The 15,541-nt window shown below is 38.4% G+C and overlaps 2 protein-coding genes across 3 annotated transcripts in view; both read left to right on the top strand.

Annotated features, from left to right (window-relative positions):
- Window positions 1-6,219, top strand: part of METTL8 (methyltransferase 8, tRNA N3-cytidine) — an 87,059-nt gene extending 80,840 nt beyond the window's left edge. For both annotated transcript variants that reach the window (XM_081262228.1, XM_081262227.1), the window contains 4 exons: window positions 215-354; window positions 4,676-4,782; window positions 4,913-4,978; window positions 5,725-6,219. In XM_081262228.1, the coding sequence (XP_081118354.1) occupies window positions 215-354; window positions 4,676-4,782; window positions 4,913-4,978; window positions 5,725-5,915 (504 nt within the window). In that variant the 3' untranslated portion in view covers window positions 5,916-6,219. The remainder of the gene's footprint in view (window positions 1-214; window positions 355-4,675; window positions 4,783-4,912; window positions 4,979-5,724) is intronic.
- A 7,852-nt stretch (window positions 6,220-14,071) lies between these two features.
- Window positions 14,072-15,327, top strand: LOC308631206 (tyrosine-protein phosphatase non-receptor type 1-like; the record flags this gene model as incomplete). The annotated part of the gene is made up of 1 exon (XM_081262187.1): window positions 14,072-15,327. Exon 1 carries the CDS (start codon window positions 14,260-14,262, stop codon window positions 15,325-15,327), a length of 1,068 nt encoding a protein of 355 aa, XP_081118313.1. The 5' UTR covers window positions 14,072-14,259.
- Window positions 15,328-15,541: the final 214 nt, after the last annotated feature.

The following is a 15,541-nucleotide window of genomic DNA, read 5'->3' as shown; positions in this document are numbered from 1 at the left end:
CGAAAAATATTTGTTATTAGATCTAGGTACTAGACTTAATTTTTTAGGTCAGCCTGAACTAAGCTAATAGAAAAATGAACTGGCAATAAAGTGTATTCAAATTTACAGAGAGAAGACTCTTGGGAGAAAAAGTAAAAATTTGACCTTTTTATTTTTTAAAAATCAGCTAACTCCTTTTTTTTTTCTTTTTCTTTTTATTCGTTTATCATGACAGTCACACTCATCCTACAGAGCAGCCCAGTGTTCTGCCTTTGTTCATGATGTGTGCAATGATGGCTTACCCTACCCTTTTCCAGATGGGATCCTGGATGTCATTCTCCTCGTCTTTGTGCTCTCTTCTATTCATCCTGACAGGTAAATGAAGACGAAAGGGCAAAGCAAATGTGTAAAGCTTCTTTATCACTAGTGGTTTTTGAAACTATCAAAGCAAAAATGACAATTCTTGAGTTTATCATTTAGTGAACTACATTATGTATAATATGCAGCCTTTTAAATGCAGTTTTTTCTTTTTTCAGACTTTAAGAAAGAAACTGGTCAAACTACTTCATTAGCGAGCTTTCTGTCACTGTCAGAATGAAGTGAACATATTCTGGCAAGACACATACCTATTAAAAGTGACAGTGCTTCAAGGAAATTACAAATTCAGAACAGCCTAATAGACTCCCAAGAGGGAAATTGTACTTGGTGATCAGAAACAAACATCTTTGATTTAGCATCCTCCTAAATGTTCGTGAAGAGGTGGGCTGTGGATCTGTTTGGCTTAACACAGGTCTGTTGATGGGCTTTTGAACTTTTGTTTTAAAGAAGCCCAATAAGAAATTAGAGGTCATAGCAATTTGTTGGATTATCCGTAGACCTTTATGATTTAAGGTGGGCCCAGTGCCATTATTCAACTATATCTGCATATATAAATATAGATAAAGTTGTTTTGTTTTTGTTTGTTTTTTCCACAGTGCTAGGGATCGAACCCAGGGCCTTGTGCATGCTGGGCAAGCACTCTACCACTGAGCTATATCCCCAGCCTCCTAAATATTTATGACTGAGATTTTTATGTTTGCACAATATTTTAAAGCTGTAAATGCAGCTTTTCTCTGGAAACATAAAGAGAATATTACTACCAATTATAATGATCACCTCTTTTAAAATTGTGCCACCTTCAGTGTATTAAAGCATATGTGTGGCAGGTGGCAGGACTCGTTCTTTTATAAGGTTTCTTAAAACTTTTTTTTTTTTTTTTTTTTTGTAGTATACAGGCCCAGATCACCAGATCAAGCACTTTATGTTTGATGACTGTGACCCTCTCCCAAAGAATCTGAGTTACTGCGTGCTTCTTTCTTTGCAATTATGAGATCACTAGGATGCTTTAAAGTTGTTTACTTCCCAGAGATAAGCACTTTGATTATTTTGGAGAATGAATTAGATTTCCAAATAAATCTGAAAGAAGATTCTACCTGATATATGTACCTGGTTCCATGAAGCTAACTTTTCCTCAGTTTCTGTACCTTATTTCATTTCTGCTAATCTGTTAATCTATTGGCATTGTTCAGGAACCAGTAGAAAATGTCATCTATGTTTTTTGTTTCTTTATATGAATAGTTAAAAGGATGGTGTAGGTGGGTAAAAAATAATATTTCCTATTTGGTACCCATAACAGGAAATGTATAAATTCAAAATAAGACTACATAAAAACTATTTGAAATTAGTTTAGATCATGTATTTTCTCATTATTTGAATTGAATGTTAAAGAAAAGGGGAAGTAGATGTCTTAGGAATGATTGTTTTTATAGTACAGTATTTCATTTTGTTTTTTTTTTTTAGAAAATAAATTCAGATATATCATGTCAGTACCACTTTCTAACCTACATGGAAATGATCTAAAAATTAAGTGGATGAGCTGAGTGTGATGGTACATACCTGTAGTCCCAGTTATTTGGGAGGCTGAGGTGGAAGGAATACTTGAGCCAGGAATTCAAGAATAGCCTTGGCAACATAGTAAGACCGTGTCTCAAAATAAATCAAATCAAATCAAAGTAAATTTATTAAAAGGGGACAATGGTAAGTGAAAAGGCAAGGCAGTATCTTTAGAATCATTTAGGATCATAATCATGGATTTGCCACTAGGAAAGTTCTAGAAGAGTAGCTTAGCAGCTTGGAAAATCCAGACACAAATAAATAGCCAGCAGTTCAGCTAGACCCTGAGTCTGGAGTTTCCAGCTGAAATGAAAAAAAACAAAAATATATAGGATGCTACAGGGGGGGAAAAAAAAAAAAGCTAGTTGTCCTAGTTATTGAAATGAAAGTATAAGATACTTCTTGTAGATCCAAGCATAGAGTAGATAATCTACAAATACTCATGTTTTAAATCTCTTCTTTTCCTTGTCCTGTCCCATCCTTCCCTCTCATCATCTCCCTCCAGCAGAGGAGAAGATAGCAGAGTCAGCCCACGCAGGAAAAAGAAAGAAAAATGGCTTTGTCCCATTTTTGTCTTGTTCACCTCTTCTACAGCCTAGTCCCATCTGTGGTTCTCAAGAAGCAGCTCTGGAACTGCAGTCTGACCCAAAACCAGGATGCTCAAGAAGAACAGCGCCCTGCTCCTTACCTTTATCCACAAGCCCAAACATTAGTGGATAGTTGGAGGAAGGATGTGCAGACGGAGCTAGCTGTATTTTGAAGTCCATGGTTTTTATTTTTTTGCATTTTAGTTTCATCTTTGTTTTACTAACAATTACAGAACTTTTGCTATATACATAAAACATTTATCCTGAAAGTGAATATTTTAAGGGTTAGGTATGGTTTTCTTTCATTGACAAAGCCCAAGGATATAAGCACAATATGAAAATGATTTATAATAAACAAGGAAAAAAATATATTTCTTTTTCCATTTCGTGTACTTATGTTCCCATTTTTTAAAAGGACTTTTCACCTAATCTACAATCTCTGTCATATTTTTCTTGTTTTCATAGTAGCTTTCATTTTCTCATCATCTATTTCCTTCATAACATGATATAATGCTGGCAGCTGGAATATAATATGGCTTACACCCCTCTATTCCACTGAACAGTGTTTTAATTTACATATTAAAGTAATTGGAAGTAATTTACATATTAACAAATCTAAACTCCTCGTTTTCAAAGTAGAAAACCTCAGCAGCTTTAAGTAGCTTGGATAAAGCAGAGACCACAAGGACAACACAGGCTGCCATTTACCATTCTCTGCCCATGGCAGACATTGATAATCAGTTTTGTACTTTGATTGTCATTCCCAGTGGGCTCTGTGAGTCCTGAACAGAACTCCGTAGGCAACTAATGCCACTCACTCAATATTGACATGAGATCTGAATCTGCCATCCCTGGCGCATAACAACACATGCACCATGAACAAGTAACCCCAAACACAAAGTTAAGCAATTATAAGGAGTCATATTTGACTGCAAGTCATAGAAGTAGAATAAAAGGAAGAAAGCATAAGGCTTTCCAGTATTGAGGTAGGAATTGTGGTGTGAATAAAATTTAAATAGGCAGGGATTAAGGAAAAGAGATTTTTTTTTTGGAGAGAAAACCATATAAGCAATGGTTTCAATAAGGAATAGGTGTTCAGAACCAAGCATGTAACAGTGTGGCTAGAGGAGGGGCTTCAGATTGGGAATAGTAGAAAGGATGTTGGAGGGATTCATTGGGGTCATTAGTAAGAGATCTTAAGAACTCTGCTAAGAAATAAAAATTTGCCCTATGGGTTAAAAATCACAAAAATTTGTAAACAAGGAGATTGATGGTCAAAACCACCATTTTAAGCAGAATAATTCACTGATAATGTGCAGAGAGAATTGATGGGAGAATAAAAAGCATGTTAGGAAGTGAGGGGTCTGTACTAAGGGAGTTCCAATGGGGGAAAAAAGAGAGAAAACAACAAAGATGTCATTAAAAAAAGAAAAAGCACAAGAGAGAGAGGATATAGAATTTAATGCCCACATAGATAGGATAGAAGAAGAGAAAAATTACCTCTCCTTCATGAAGTGAATGAGAGTAACTTTGAACAAAAAATTAATCAGAAGAATGAACTAATTTGGGGGAAAGATAAGCCCTGTCTGGATAATGTACAATTTGGAATGACTGGTGTAGTTTTTATTTTTCAAGGAAAATGAAGTATCTTCACTTTTTGTCTCCCTCAGAACAACCTTGCTTTGCTTAAATATTAAGAGACATCTAATGGTTTTGCAGTTCAGCTTTCGGCATCGTATATCAAGCTGTATGAAGGGTCATTTGGGTGATTTCTTGAAACTGTAGGGCTTTTGAATCTGGTCGTTTAGCAAGTCAATAGCTTTTTTGAGGGGGGCGAAGGGTACCAGGGATTGAACTCAGGGGCTCATCCCCAATCCCATTTTATATTTCATTTAGAGACAGGGTATCGCTGAGTTACTTAGTGCCTCACCAATACTGAGGCTGGCTTTGAACTTGGGAATCCTCCTGCCTCAGCCTCCTGATTCCCTAGGCATATGTCACCACACCTAGCTCTTTTTTTTTAAATTCCTTCTTTACACAATATGTTTGTTTTTGTTGCCTTTACACTGATGATTTAAATTTCTTTGGCATTATTGAGCTTCTCTGACTTTGTTTTTAAGAAGGTTAAATCTGGCAGAAGATTTCCACAAACAGGGTATCTTGCTTTGTTTTCAAAGGATGCAAGGTGTTGTCAACCGGCTGTCGAAGTTACTGAAGCCTGGGGGAATGCTGTTATTTCGGGACTATGGGAGATACGATAATACCCAGCTTCGTTTTAAAAAGGGTAATGATATATTAAGTTTGGGGTTATTTTTATGTGTTTTAAAGAATGTTCTGTTTATCTATTTCATGTCAGGTTGTTTGGGGTTTTTGTTTTTTAAGAAATACCAAGTGTTTCTTTTCTTTTCTTTTAGGGCATTGTTTATCTGAAAATTTTTATGTTCGAGGAGATGGTACCAGAGCATATTTCTTTACAAAAGGTATGCTAACCTACAAGAGGAAATAATTATCTTGAAAAACTCTTTTTGGTTATTATTTGCATGGAGAAACTCAAAAGCTATAAATTTGAGGCTTTAGTCATGATTAAATATTGGATAGCTTCATAGTTTGGTGCTTGTAGTCTACATAAAAACTTGAAAATGGCCTTTTTGCCTTTTAATCTTCTTCCAGTTAAAACTACTTTAAAGAATCACCTGCTATACTCTCAACTCAAGTAAAGGTGCAATATGTAATCTTGGAGATATTGTTAGCCTGGATATGAAAAATTGATAATATTCCACAGCCAAAAGAGGGAATTTTATAAGTCTATAGAAAATTACTTACCTCTAGTCAATTTCTCATTTTAAAAAAGCATTTCTGACAGTACCAAATGAATCCTGCATTCAAAGACTTCCCAAAACTTATGTAAGTACTCTTATAACGTATCATTTAGGGTCTCTGTAAACCAACAAAAAAGCTCAGAAAGGTGGCACTTTTCAAATATTGAAAGCAGCAACCAATAGTTTCGTGTATCCATTTATGCCTACTATGTTAGTCTGTTTATGCTTGGTATATTTTTCTAAGGTAGAAGAAACCTGTTTGGTTTCACAGACTCCTTCACCTAGTTGTATTGGACAGTGTTTCTTGGTATAAATGAAATTTGAATGTCAAACATTCCACTAATATTCCATTGTTCATTACCTCCTCCTTAGTCATATGTCCTGTCTTTGCCATTTTTGTCTCACAGGGGAAGTCCACCTTTTGTTCTGCAAGGCTGGGCTAGATGAAAAGCAAAATCTGGTTGATCATCGCTTACAAGTTAATAGGAAAAAGCAAGTGAAAATGCACCGAGTGTGGGTTCAAGGAAAATTCCAGAAACCATTGCACCCAAGTCAGAATAACTCCAAGTTGATATTTTCATTCTTTTCTCATGACTGAACTATGTACCATGATGAAGTGCAAATCCAGAAGACTACACTATCCAAAGGCTCCTGCAAATCTTTCATTTCTCAAAAGACAATAAGAAGAGAATTTGTTTCCTTCTGTCTTATTATGGGTGAGCTCTTCGAGCATTTGAAGCACATTTAAGTGATTTGGAAGAGTGTACCACTTTCTGTGTTTTCAAAACTTGATACCCAAGCTTGTTTGGGTTTATTACATCTACCAATTTTGCCTTTTCCTGAGTTTTAAAAACATTCAATTAAATTACTAAAATAAATCAGATAATTTTGAGAAACCATAACCTGCCATTTTTTAAGAAGCAGAAAAATCATCTTCTCTATTTATATATATAGGCTTAGTAAAGCATTTTTCCCAGTCAAGCCCTCCTCCGTTGTCATCTCGTGGCAGATAGGCAGTATGTCATGTTTCTAGGGAAAGCTACAAGCCCAAGATCAAGATATATTATTATTTTTCCCCCAAAGCTTTCTTTGTTTGTATGTTTGGTTTGGTTTGGTATTTTTGTTTTTTGATTCAAAAACTATTGTCTGAAATGCAATTTTAGTTTCTCTTTCTTTTCTAAAATTGGGAAAGTATGGCCAAGCTAACATTACTTTTAGGCCATTCTTAGATGTACAAGTTGTTGTAGACTCTCTTTAAGACAACTGTCATAACCAAGAAAATTCCTATAGCAATTAAAGATTTATTTACTCCACTGCCTCAAAGAACACATGTTGGTTTACAGACTTCACTTTGTAAAAATGGAGTTTCTAAGATTGGTCTTTCATTACATAATATTCACTGAGTACTTTATGTTGTGCTGAATTATGTAAAATAATATAATCAATAAAGACCCAGCCCTGTCTTCAGGGAGCATAAGTAGAATTTAGCTGGCAAAGCAAAATGTGCATATCCTAAACCTCTAAATCATGATATAAGATAATATATGAACAAATACTCACATGGAGAACTCATTAGCTAGTGAACTTTGATTGTGAGTCCCAGCATCTGGAAGAAATGGGCAATTTCTTGAAAGGGCCATCATTGGAATAATTAAGTTCCATCTGTTTTTCCTTTTCAAATTATTTGAAATTGAGTTTTCTGGAGGAATAGAATCGGTCCAGCTTAGGTCATGGGTTCATCTCTTATTGAACTGGGGCAAGGCAGCTTAATTGATTTACCACCAGAATGTGTGAGTGGAAGAAAGTTCCTCAAAGGAAAATCAAAACCCTGTTATCAAAAAGAGGAGGATGGATGTTGGTCTGTCACCATCAACACATCACCTAGTAGCGGTAACACTTGTCATAGTTTTAAAAAGAATCAGGCTTCTGGGAGGAGGTGGGCTTCAGGCTAGTCCTTGGACTTTCTGTCCTCAGAATTAAGACAAGTCTTTTGATGTGAAATGTTAATGATGAGGAATAGTAGAGAGAAGATGGGCAAGAACGAGTCAGTTCGGAAACAGTCTAGAATATCTGTGTGTTGACTTCTAGTTTCAACTGGAGCCATCTGAAGTTGATTTATGTTTCATACTTGCTATAGTGTTTTATAAAAGTATTAGAGAGATTTGTTGAAGAGTTGTCTATACAGTGGAATGGAGTGAGTCAGAAATCAGTGGCAAAGAAGACCACAGAAAAGTTTTTGCATAAACTTGCCTTGGTGGGAAGTCCTTAGAAGTATAGTTATCAATTTCTGTTTAAATGTGCATACATCAGTAAATGTAAGAGTAAAAATTTGCCTGAGACTCTTAACTCGTGTATTTCATAATTAAAGTGTACATTAAAAGCCAAACTAGTCAGGAAAGTATTACATACAACAAGGGCAGTTTAGATAAGTTAATGTTGCTATGGGAACCCCAGCAGATCTTCTCTTGTCTCCGTTTAAAAATCATGGCCCAAGGTGGTTTTAAAAACAACAGAAGGTAAAATTATTCTCACATTCTCACACATGTAAATTGTACTGTCTCTCTCAGTTCTAAATAGCAGATTCAAGCCAGGCTCTTGACTGGCACAGTAAAATTCAGCTTCGTGTCTTTCTATAATGTATTACAGCATGTGAGTTAACCTTTAGAAGCTTCAAAAATACATCAACCAAATTTGGACTGTGAGACACAAACCAGGCTGTCTTGGGCTTTGTCCAGCATAGACCTCTTATTCCACATGGCCTATTCCACAGCAGGCCTTTCCCGATGTCTTCTGCTTGTCCACTTAGTCTTTTTCTTTCCTAACTTACCTGCATCAACCTCCTCCTCAGGGTTTGCTGACAGGCAAAAATTCAGATTTGGGCAGAAAAAGAAAAGGGCAAGGCCTATTTGGAATTTTGCTTATAGATATGGAAAATTCATAAAGTGTTAAAAAATTATCTGCTTGGGTATTAGCTTAAAATATTTGATAACTACTTGAAATTCTAATTTTCCCCTCACCTCCATAAAGCAGGGACCAATTGGTTTATGCATAGTCTGAGATCTAAAAATTCATCTTCTGAGGGAATACCATATTCTTTTTAACAGAAAAAGGTGTATTTATCCTCTAATACCACAGCAACAATGAAATATATTTAAAATGTACCCTCTGTTTCTATTTCTAAAAATTCACTTTTGAGCATTGTCCAAATGTAAAAATTCTCACATGAAGAACTACTTTAGAAGGTTGTGAGAAAGTCAAGATAACAGTTTCTATTATTGCAAGTTTTGCTATTCAGAATGTCACATTTGTCTACATTGAAACACCCAGTTAACATGGACTTCTGAGAACTTATTTGCTTTGCTTGTTTCAGTTCCATATGCTTTGTCTCCAAATTGTGAACACATCCGGGTTTCTACCATTATGTAATTCTAAATCCTTGCAGTATTCTAGTTTGTATGTAAAAATTTCCCCATATGCAAATAGCTGCCCTCCTGTAGGCCCAACTTAAAGCCATCTGAACCATCTAGATTCAGGTAAGTTGAATTCTTGCCCCAAAACTCCATGTGTAGTATCCCGGTTGTTTTTTCCATCTCATCAAAGTTCTGAAGCCTGAATATATCACACATTGTTACTTTTAATTGGTTCTAATGTTTATTATGCTCCTCACAAGTGCAGATGACTTCACATTTGCATCGCTAATCGACTTCTTTCAAAGCCTCTGTTCCTCCTTCCCCCCCTCTATTAGTCACCAGTTGTTGTGGGTATTTTCCAACTTGTGAAAGCACACTTTAAATTCTAGAGCACTGAATATATATATGTGAGTTATTGTTAGTAATAACAGCATTTACAATCTACAAGGCAGCACACACAGTACTCAACAGATACTTTTTCAAAGGTTTTATGAGACATCGTGTGAGAGAAACAGTATCATGCTGTGGAAAAAGTATTGCCTGGGAGTCGGAAAGCATGGGTCCTAGTTCCTGTTGAACCACTTAGCTACTCTCCATTTAGCTGTGAGTGCTAAATTTTGTATACACTGTACACGGTCCTTCCTTTAATCCTCAAGCTCCTATGAATTAGCTTTTTTTTTTAACCTTTTTTTTATTTTTTTTTTAAGATAGAGGAGAGAGAGAGAGAGAGGGAGAGAATTTTTAATATTTATTTATTTTTTTTAGTTCTCAGCGGACACAACATCTTTGTTGGTATGTGGTGCTGAGGATCGAACCCGGGCCGCACGCATGCCAGGCGAGCGCGCTACGGCTTGAGCCACATCCCCAGCCCCATGAATTAGCTTTTATTACAGCCATTTAACAGATGAGACTGGGGCTTTGAGGTGTTAGGTAACTTGCTGAGGAAATCAGAGCTATTAAGTGTCAGAGCCAGAATGTGGACTCAGAACTATCTGATTCCAAAACCTCCCCTTCATCCTGCACTTTTAATTGATGGGCACAAGTGCTGCTGGAAAAGGTGCTGGAGAAGAGAGGGCTCCTGAATCAAGTGATGAGCTATGTAGCAATGGGCAGGAGTTTGGATCAGACTGTCTTCAAGGTTATAGCTCATTCTAGATCCAGTTATTCTAGGAAATAAGTAGGCTGCCCTTGTCCACAGTTAAAATTGGAAAAGAAAGGAACAGAGAGGAATGACAAAGCAAAAAGCTTTCAATCAGTTCTTTTCAGCATTCAGCTTGGGCTCATTTCTGCTCTTGCCCCACCCCCTTCAGGCTTCAGCCTTGTGTTTGGCATCCCTCCTAGCAGAGCACTCCTCACTTGCCTGTTCCTCACTTAAAGGAAAAAACCATTCTGTGCTATACGGGAGGAAAAGCCCTTAAAATGTCTTCAAAGAGATTCAGCTCTATCGTAATCTAAAATATGTGAAATCAGGAAGTGTCAATAATAAAACATGAGTAAAAACATCTTTATTTAAAACCTTGTATGTACATTAATGCCACATTAATGCCAATTCAAGCATGAAATGTTGAGCATTTCTTGGAATATGGTCTGGGATTTGAGAGGCACAAAGGTACCTGCAAGATGGCTTTGGTGTAGTTATAAATATAAATAGAAGTAAAATAACAGTTGTATCTTCATTTATAATGAATCAGTATTGTGGTCTCAGAGCTATAGAGGAGAGTAGATGCCAAAATCTGTCTTTCATTAACATATGCCTTAAATGACAGGGAAGAGGTGTTGAAGACAAAATTAATTTTTCCTATGAGTATGAATCAGCAACATGCAGTAACAAGCAAGTAATAATAGTTCTGCGGTGAATGCCTACAGAGAGTAAGAAAAATAGCATCAAACCGAAAAAGCAAGTGCACCTGCAGGAGGGGCCCAGGAGGCCACAGAACACAGCTCCCTTGAGCATCATGATCTCAAAGGGTCTCAGAGCACAGTGATCCTAACTTAGCAAATTGGGTTGGCATGAGATGGATGGAACACATTAAAAACTCCAGATGGTCAAAGACAACCCACCCTAAGCTGCCGCTAGAGCTCATGAAAGGCAACCTACAAGGCACAACTACTTGGCTAAGAGCTTAAAACAACAGCCTTTGATTCTCCAGTGCCTGTGGTTTCACAGCCACTTAACCTTTAGTAAGGAACAGCCAGAGGCAGGTGAATGAATAAATACATGTTAACATTTCATAAAGAGGGGGGAAGAATCAATACTTTAGGAGCACATTGACTTCAAGCAGTCACAGATAGTATCCAGGTAGCTGTGTCTTTGGCATCCCAGTGATCTGTCTTTAACTTTGATTTTTTCCAGCAGGTAGGCCCCAAGTTGAGCCTGGAACCCCAGGAAAAAAAAAGAATGATTTTCTATCAGATGTTACCTGCCAAATAAAATAAGCCATTGATTGCTTCCTAAAAAGCTCCAAGCATCATCACTCCTACTTGGGCTATTGAGGTTTGGTTAAGGAAGGTAGGAATTTTGTTATGTTTAGAAAAGTTCTTTGGCAATCTTTCGTTTCCTTTCCTCTTTTTTTTTTTTTTTTTTTTTTTTTTTTGTTGTTGTTGTTGTTAAGACAGGGTCCCTCTGTGTGGTTGCCCAGGCTAGTCCTGAACTAGTGAGCTCAGTTGAGCCTCCCACCTCAACCTTCTCTGGCCGTATTTTCCATCCATTGCTCCTTTTTGTGACTCTTTCTAATTCATTGCAGAAATTAATTTTTCCTAAGTTAATCATTATATATCATCTGTTGTTTTCCCCAAAATATTGGGGAAGGGCAGTTACCTTTCATTGGGAAAAAGCACTAACACTATATGACTTCCTAAAATTAGCGATGAGCCATTGTGGGGCTGGGGTTGTGGCTTAGTAGTAGAGCCCAGTACGTATGAGACACTGGGTTCTATCCTCAGTGGCACATAAAAATAAATAAATAAAATAGAAGTATTATGTCCATCTATAACTAAAAAGAAAATAGCGATGAGCCACTGTTGAGTCAATTACATTAGTGAGTTTTTTATTTTTTATTATTTTTTTTAATGCTATGTGCTTAGCACAAGCAACATCATGCAATAACTGCCTCATTTCTCTCAGTTCCTGCCTCCCAAGAGTAACCTGTCTTTCTCCTAAGGCTTGTGCCCAGCTCCCTCAGATTCAGCCGAGATAGTGGCCCCCCAAGCAGTATTTGGAACTGAAAATCACCTGAAAGAAAATGGCTAAAATTGCCAGCATCACATGCTGCACTGAAGCAAGAAGGAAATTTCTGCCTCCAAGGATAATTGCTTTTTCTCATTGCTAGTATTTCTTCCTCACAGCCCTCATTTATTTTAACACATATATTCCATTTTGACTTTCCAGAAGATGTTTTTAAAGTTCTTTCTTTCGAAAGAATCCAAATGAAAGATAAAATTCAGGATCCAGAAAAGTATTTATCTACTCATCCTTTCCATGAATATATCCGTAATCAACCAGTCTCTGTGAGTGTCTCTTCATTTGCAGCTTTGTTTCCTATTAGAACACTTGGGCTCTGGAGATTAGTGAGACAAAGCTTCATTATAACCATCCTTGTTTTACTCCATTTCTTATGTGCTTTGCCTTCCTAACTCACTCTCCAGGTGCTTCTTTCTCTTGCCAAATAGTGCAAGGAAATACTTTTGCAGATCTTTTATTTACTTTAGAAAAAAACATTGATCCAGGCTTTCCCATTCGGGAGTGCTGCTCATTTCCTGACTGGCCTTTCAAGTATGGCTCAGCAGCAACTTAGGGATTTGTTTGCTATCCAGAGAGAAGGGAGCTGGGTGCCCAGCAGCCCTGTGCTGAAATGAAAATTAAGTTCTGTTGATTTCCTGGGTAAGCAAGCTGATGTTTTCCAAACATAGATTTTTCCCCCCATTCCTCAAAGCTTTTTATTACATTTGACTTTTTAAAAAAATAATGTCTGTTTACATGTATTTATTTCTAATTGACACAGTAATATAGTAATAGTGCATATTTATGGAGTATAGCTTTGTTTTTTGTTTGTTTGTTTGTTTGCCATGCTAGAGGTCTAACCCAATGCCTTCTGCGTGCTAGACAAGCACTCTACCACTAAGCTACATCCCAAGGCCATAACTTAGACGTTTTTACAAAACATTTTGGTTTTATTTTTTTTTATTAGTGCATAATAATATATAGAATAGTAGGTTTCACTGTGACATGTACATAACATGAAAAAGACATTTTAGTAGCATTGTTTCTCTTCCAGGTACACACAGACATTGATCATGTGTACAAGAAAATTCTCAAGAATAAAGAACTACCTCTTTGCTGCTTTTCACTTACTATGTGACATGCTGCATAACACCTGCAGGGTTTACCTCTGCTCCAATTTCATTGCCATTTGCCTAGCCTGTTATAATAGGAGGCACTGTAATACTGAAGCCATTTGGCTAAGGCTACCTCACATTCTAGGTCTCCAAGGTTGTGGAGGTAATGAAGCCTTGGCTCTTACATGGTTCAACATTTTTGTACTTCACATAGGGTTGGAGGGAGATCTTTTTCTTAGAGGGGGTGTCATGCTGGGGATGAAACCCAGGGCCTTGAGCATGCTAGGTAAATACTCTATACTGAGCTACATCTCCAGCCCCCTCATGTAAGTTTTTAAAGTTTTATGTGCTTCCTTCTTCCTGGTATATTTACAATTGCTTTATTCTAGTTATGCAACTGTATACTATAATTATGCTTACATATGAATATAAATTACTCTTGGTTCATCCTACTTTAGGGAATTTACTCATAGTTTGTTACAAGGTCAGTAACTTTCCAAAGAGACAGATTAGAGCCTATACTTTTATACAATAATGCTTTTTAAAAAATGTTTATTTTTTAGTTGTAGTTGGACACAATATCTTTGCTTCATTCATCTATTTTTATGTGGTGCTGAGGCTTGAACCCAGGGCCTCGCACACGCTAGATGAGCGCTCCACCACTGAGTCACAACCCCAGCCCTACATTAATGCTTTTTTAACATTAAAAAAAATGTTTGGTCTAGGAAATTTGAATGATAAATTGAATATAGAAACACTGACAAATCAGAGATACTGTCAAGTGTGAGTATTGTCATTTTGAAGGGCTTAATCTATAATGTACAGTAATATGACAAATGAAATACCATATTCAAAAAGGTAAGTAGTAGCTGCGGCTAGGGTGGCGGTGGCGTTGGCAGGCTTCGGGCTCAAAGCGCGAGGCACCTTAGAGCAGCCGATGCCAGACAGTGGGCGGAGCAGGAGCCGCCCTGGCCAGTTGTGGAGATGGAGAAAGAGTTTGAGCAGATCGAAAAGGCCGGGAGCTGGGAGGACATTTACCAGGACATTGAACGTGAAGCCAGTGACTTCCCCTGTAGAGTGGCAAACCTTCCTAAGAACAGAAGCCGAAACAGGTACCGAGATGTCAGTCCCTTTGACCACAGTCGGATTAAGCTACAGCAGGAGGATAACGACTATATCAATGCTAGTTTGATAAAAATGGAAGAAGCCGAGAGGAGTTACATTCTCACCCAGGGCCCTTTACCTAATACGTGTGGGCACTTCTGGGAGATGGTGTGGGAGCAGAAAAGCAGGGCCGTGGTCATGCTGAACCGATTGATGGAGAGAGGCTTATTAAAATGTGCCCAGTATTGGCCACCAAAAGAAAAAACAGAGATGATTTTTGAGGACACAAATTTGAAATTAACATTGATCTCTGAAGACATCAAGTCATACTATACAGTGCGACAGTTGGAGCTAGAGAACCTTGCGAATCAAGAAACTCGAGAAATCTTACATTTCCACTATACCACGTGGCCTGACTTTGGAGTCCCTGAATCACCAGCCTCGTTCCTGAACTTTCTTTTCAAAGTTCGCGAGTCGGGGTCACTTAGTCCAGAGCATGGCCCCATAGTGGTGCACTGCAGTGCTGGCATTGGCAGGTCGGGGACCTTCTGCCTAGCTGACACCTGCCTCTTACTGATGGAAAAAAGGAAAGACCCTTCTTCCGTGGATATCAAGAAAGTGCTGCTGGAAATGAGGAAGTTCCGGATGGGACTGATCCAGACAGCTGAACAGCTGCGCTTCTCCTACCTGGTCGTGATCGAAGGCGCCAAGTTCATCATGGGAGACTCTTCAATGCAGGAACAGTGGAAGGAGCTGTCCCACGAGGACCTGGAGCCCCTACCCGGGCATGTGCCCCCACCTTTCCAGAGGCCCAGGGAAATCCTGGAGCCACACACTGAGAAACGAAAGGAGTTCTCAAAACATCAGCGGGTGAAGGATGGGGCTGAGGCGGATGAAGATGGCCCTATCAGTGAGGAAACCAAGACACCCTTGAGGCACCCCCACAGCATGGACAGCATGAGTCAAGTCACTGAATTTAGAAGTCGGAAGCGTGGCAGAAGCCTGCGCTGGCAGGTGGCCCTCTCTGCTAAGAAGAAGCAGTCCAGGAAGAAGAAAGAGGAGCCAGCACTCGAGCTGACCAGCTGGAAGCTCTTCCTGGTCAAAATGTGCGTGGCCTCAGTTGTCACTTTGGGTGCATATCTCTGGTACAGTTTTCTGTAGGACAGCAGCACCTAACCTACCTTCCTCCACTCACCTCCGCCCACTGTCCACTCGGTTCTCAGAGCCCGCCCAACTAGCAGGCTGCCATGGTAGGTAGTATTGGGAACTCAAGACTATGCCATGAGCCTGCTGTGTTGACCTGTTCTGGCAAGGAGGATGGTTGTGAGCAGTCGTATGTAGTGACTGTGGGTCACGTGAGGAGGTGGAGCGCTGT

The sequence above is a fragment of the Spermophilus citellus genome (genome assembly GCF_964194105.1).
Source record: "Spermophilus citellus genome assembly, chromosome: 11".
NCBI lineage: Eukaryota > Metazoa > Chordata > Mammalia > Rodentia > Sciuridae > Spermophilus > Spermophilus citellus.
Note: the sequence above shows the minus strand (reverse complement) of the source record. Positions and strands in the feature narration are given on the sequence as shown.